This window comes from Amyelois transitella, chromosome W (assembly GCF_032362555.1).
Source record: "Amyelois transitella isolate CPQ chromosome W, ilAmyTran1.1, whole genome shotgun sequence".
In the NCBI taxonomy this organism is placed as follows: domain Eukaryota; kingdom Metazoa; phylum Arthropoda; class Insecta; order Lepidoptera; family Pyralidae; genus Amyelois; species Amyelois transitella.
In genome coordinates this window covers 2,874,627-2,878,308 of record NC_083536.1, presented here as the reverse complement: position 1 = coordinate 2,878,308, position 3,682 = coordinate 2,874,627, and the positions used below count along the sequence as shown (strand labels likewise).

Sequence of the window (3,682 nt, the reverse complement as noted above, 5' to 3'; positions counted from 1 at the left end):
GATTAATGGACCGTAAAATATTGGGTGTCCATAAATGGAACATGTCGATTACTAGATCTCGATTATTGGAACATGTCGAAAACTGGTGGTCGGTAAATGGATTTCTGCAGTCGAATATTAGGACAAAAATACCATAAATCTATATTGGTATGTCTTGTAAATTTTTATATCACATTAATTGGGTTCACTACCAGAACGCATAAAAATTTTAAGCATAAAATAAGTTAGCATAATGAAATTACAACTAATTACAAATTCCCATAATACTAATAAGCACAACACGTTTTAGCATACACTTTTTAGCATAAATACAATAAGCATAAACATGATTTCGCACAAACCAATTAGAGCGCATACAGACGAACGGCATGGTGTCGACGGCAGGGTACCACCGCAGCCGTCGACGTGTCGGCGGCAGCAGTCAATACGTCGACGGCTGCCGCCGATAGGCGGCAACAGCTGCCGTTGACAGGCGACGTTTGCAGTATTAGAATGCCGCGTACTAGTAGTCGTGGTATAGGAGCCAGTTGCAAAATGGATTCCGAGGAAGAAACACTGTTATTGCTTTTACTCCGCCGCCGTCGCCGACAACAACGAAAAAGAAAGATACGTTCAGTGTGGGTTGAAGAAATATTAATGTATAAAGAACAAGAGGGAGATTTTTATACACTCTATCCACGTTTACGAGAGAACGAAAAAAAATTTTTCAATTACTTTCGTATGTCAATCGCTTCTTTTGATGAGTTAACAACTATCTTGAAAGCCTCAATATCTCGCCAAGACACCGTGATGCGGAAAAGTATACCAGCTGAGCAAAGACTCGCCATGACATTAAGGTAAGAGGGTTTTATTTTATAATAAAAAATTGTAGATACTGGAGATCATGTTTTTAATGAGATCAAATCAATATAACTTTGGCATCATCTTTAATTTAAGTTATTATAGGAACTAAAAATAATATAAGTTTAGTAAACCAAGTATACCAGACCAAACAAATAAAAAACCTCGCCATATTGCGGAAATATAAAGTAAAAATATAAAACTATATATAGTATTGACGCAGCCGAGTCATCACAAAAGGTTTTTTATTTTTCTGGTCAGAATTTCTTATATTTTTTTCTCAAAATGTAGTAACTGAGTGTAATAGCGTTGATATATGGCACATTTGTCAAAAAATAAACTATATGAAATGACTTTTTCAACAACACATGGGTCTTTGGTATTGTAGACCAACTTGCCCATCAATCTTTATAATCAATAATAACATTTTTCAATTTTTCACTATAATTATTGCAAAGTCAAATTAAAAAGAAAAAAAGGAATGTAACAACAATTTAGATAAAAAGTAAATTATTCTGAGAAGAGATCAGTAATTATTGTATTTGAAACAGAATCCTCAGAACTTTCATTATTTGTGAGTTGACTTTCCGGTCTTGGAGGATGTGTTGTGGTTGAGTACCCTGAATAATTATAGGAGGAATGACTTGTTGAAGGCATAGTGTATTGCATGGAATTCTGAGACGACAAACTTTCATTATCTGTGACTTGATTTTGAGGTCTTGCAGGATGTGTTGTGGTAGAGTAACCCGGGTAGTTATATGAAGAATGACTCGTTGAAGGCATTGAAAGCGACTTGTAATGTTTTATAACTTGTATTACTTCTAATTTTGCGTCTAATTTGAAATCTGCTGTTATTTTTTTGAAGTCACTTACTAGGGACAACAGAAATAATTTATCCTCATCTGGAGGAGGCGAAGGGTCTCTCTCAGCTTTATCCAGCTTATCATTTAAATTCTTAGTTAATTTTTCAATCAAAGCATCTTCACCATAACTTTGGCGTTTACGTTGTCTTTTTGGTTCTGCTTCAGTTGATTGAACTGTTGGTGGTGAATTTGTCTGAGAGGGAGTATCAAAGTTTGAAATACTCTGACCCTTATCTTGAGTAACATCTTTTAAAAATAGCAGCTGATCATAGAAGGTATACTGTTTTGGCGTAGACACTCCGGAACCACTTTTTCTCTTTAAGGTTCTGCAATATCTTGTGAAGCCGTCTCTCAATGTTTTCCATTTAGACTGTACCTGTGTGCCTGAAACGTGGGAAAATAATTTAAAAATACGTACGTATGTAATAAAAATCTTTATTAGGAAAAATAACACAAAGGAAAATTAAAACAAACAAGTTAGTATAATCTAATAGTAATGTATTAAAAAGTCATCTTGAATGTCGTAATTTGTGAAATCAAATTACGATATTTAAGATGCCTTTTTATAGTATAGATTAATTACCACGGTAGGGCAAAGTAAAATATATGTATGAAGACTGCCTTTATTTTTTCAGGTTTTTAGCAACAGGCTGTTCATTTGAAGATCTACAGTATTCATATAGATGCGGAATTTCCACAATAAGTAACATAATAAAAGATGTCTGCCAACAAGTATGGATAAACATGAAAGACGACATTTTGCCACAAAATATAACCGAAGAAACATGGAAAAGGATTGCTGATAGATTTGAAAGACACGCTCAATTTCCTAACTGCATAGGCGCAGTTGACGGCAAGCATATAAGAATATTCAAGCCAGGAAATAGTGGATCATCTCATTACAATGACAAGAATTATTTTTCGATTATACTTTTAGCTATCTGTGACAGTGATTATAAATTTATATTTTGTGACATAGGCTGTTACGGACGACATTCGGATTCAACTATTTTTGAAGATTCAGTGTTTTTTACAAAGCTACAAGAAAAGTTACTTAACATTCCAAAGCCCAGATCGATTTCAACTGATGGATATACCTTGCCTTATGTTTTAGTTGGAGACGAAGCATTCAGTTTGTCAGAAAATTTGCTACGTCCATATCCAGGCAAAAAATTGACAGAAAAGATGAGAATTTTTAATTATCGCTTAACACGTGCAAGAAGATACATAGAATGTTCATTCGGTATTTTAACCAATAAGTGGCGAATATTTCATACCCCCATGAACTTATCTTTAGAATTCTGTAAGGATGTTGTTAAAGCATGTTGCATATTGCATAATTTTGTACGTGACAGAGATGGTTTTACATATGAAAATACACTTACTATCAATGGTTTGGAAAATATAACCACAATCCAGAACGAAGGGGATTCCTTATCGGGTCCATTAATAAGAGAAAAATTTGCAAATTATTTTAGCAGTAGCGAAGGAAGTGTTTCGTGGCAGTTGGATTGCATATAAAACAAAAAGTATCTCGGTTTTTATTAGTTTGAAATAATCTGCTTATAATTCCTTCGCATTAAAAATACAGAGACTCATCAGTAAAACTGCAGGGTAAAGGTGTATTAGCAGAGAGATTAAAATTCAAATAAATTATATTTTTTTAAATATGAATTTATTTAAATACACTCTAAAGCTTAAAAGCACTCACTGCATTCTTAACGCGGACGAACATAATTAATAAATAAATCACTTACCGATGGCGTTTTTTTCATTAATGTGTTTATCCTTGAAATCACTCACGATTTCCTCACATACTGCTGACCAAGCTCTGTTTTTTATTGTCTTGTTACTGTAGTCTTGTAGCTTATAATTCCAAAGACACTGCCTTTTTTTTACTGCCATAATTAACAATTCGACGTCAATTTCGTCTCCTGAGCTCATTTTGTGGATGCGTGACGCTTGCGCACTCTCCGTCT

General features: G+C 34.1%; 1 protein-coding gene across 1 annotated transcript; it reads left to right on the top strand.

The window, feature by feature from the left end:
• The first annotated feature begins 346 nt into the window (after positions 1-346).
• LOC132904297 (uncharacterized) lies at positions 347-3,461 on the top strand. Its single transcript, XM_060954227.1, has 2 exons — positions 347-836; positions 2,339-3,461. Exons 1-2 carry the CDS (start codon positions 493-495, stop codon positions 3,222-3,224), a joined length of 1,230 nt encoding a protein of 409 aa, XP_060810210.1. The 5' UTR covers positions 347-492; the 3' UTR covers positions 3,225-3,461.
• The last annotated feature ends 221 nt before the right edge of the window (positions 3,462-3,682 follow it).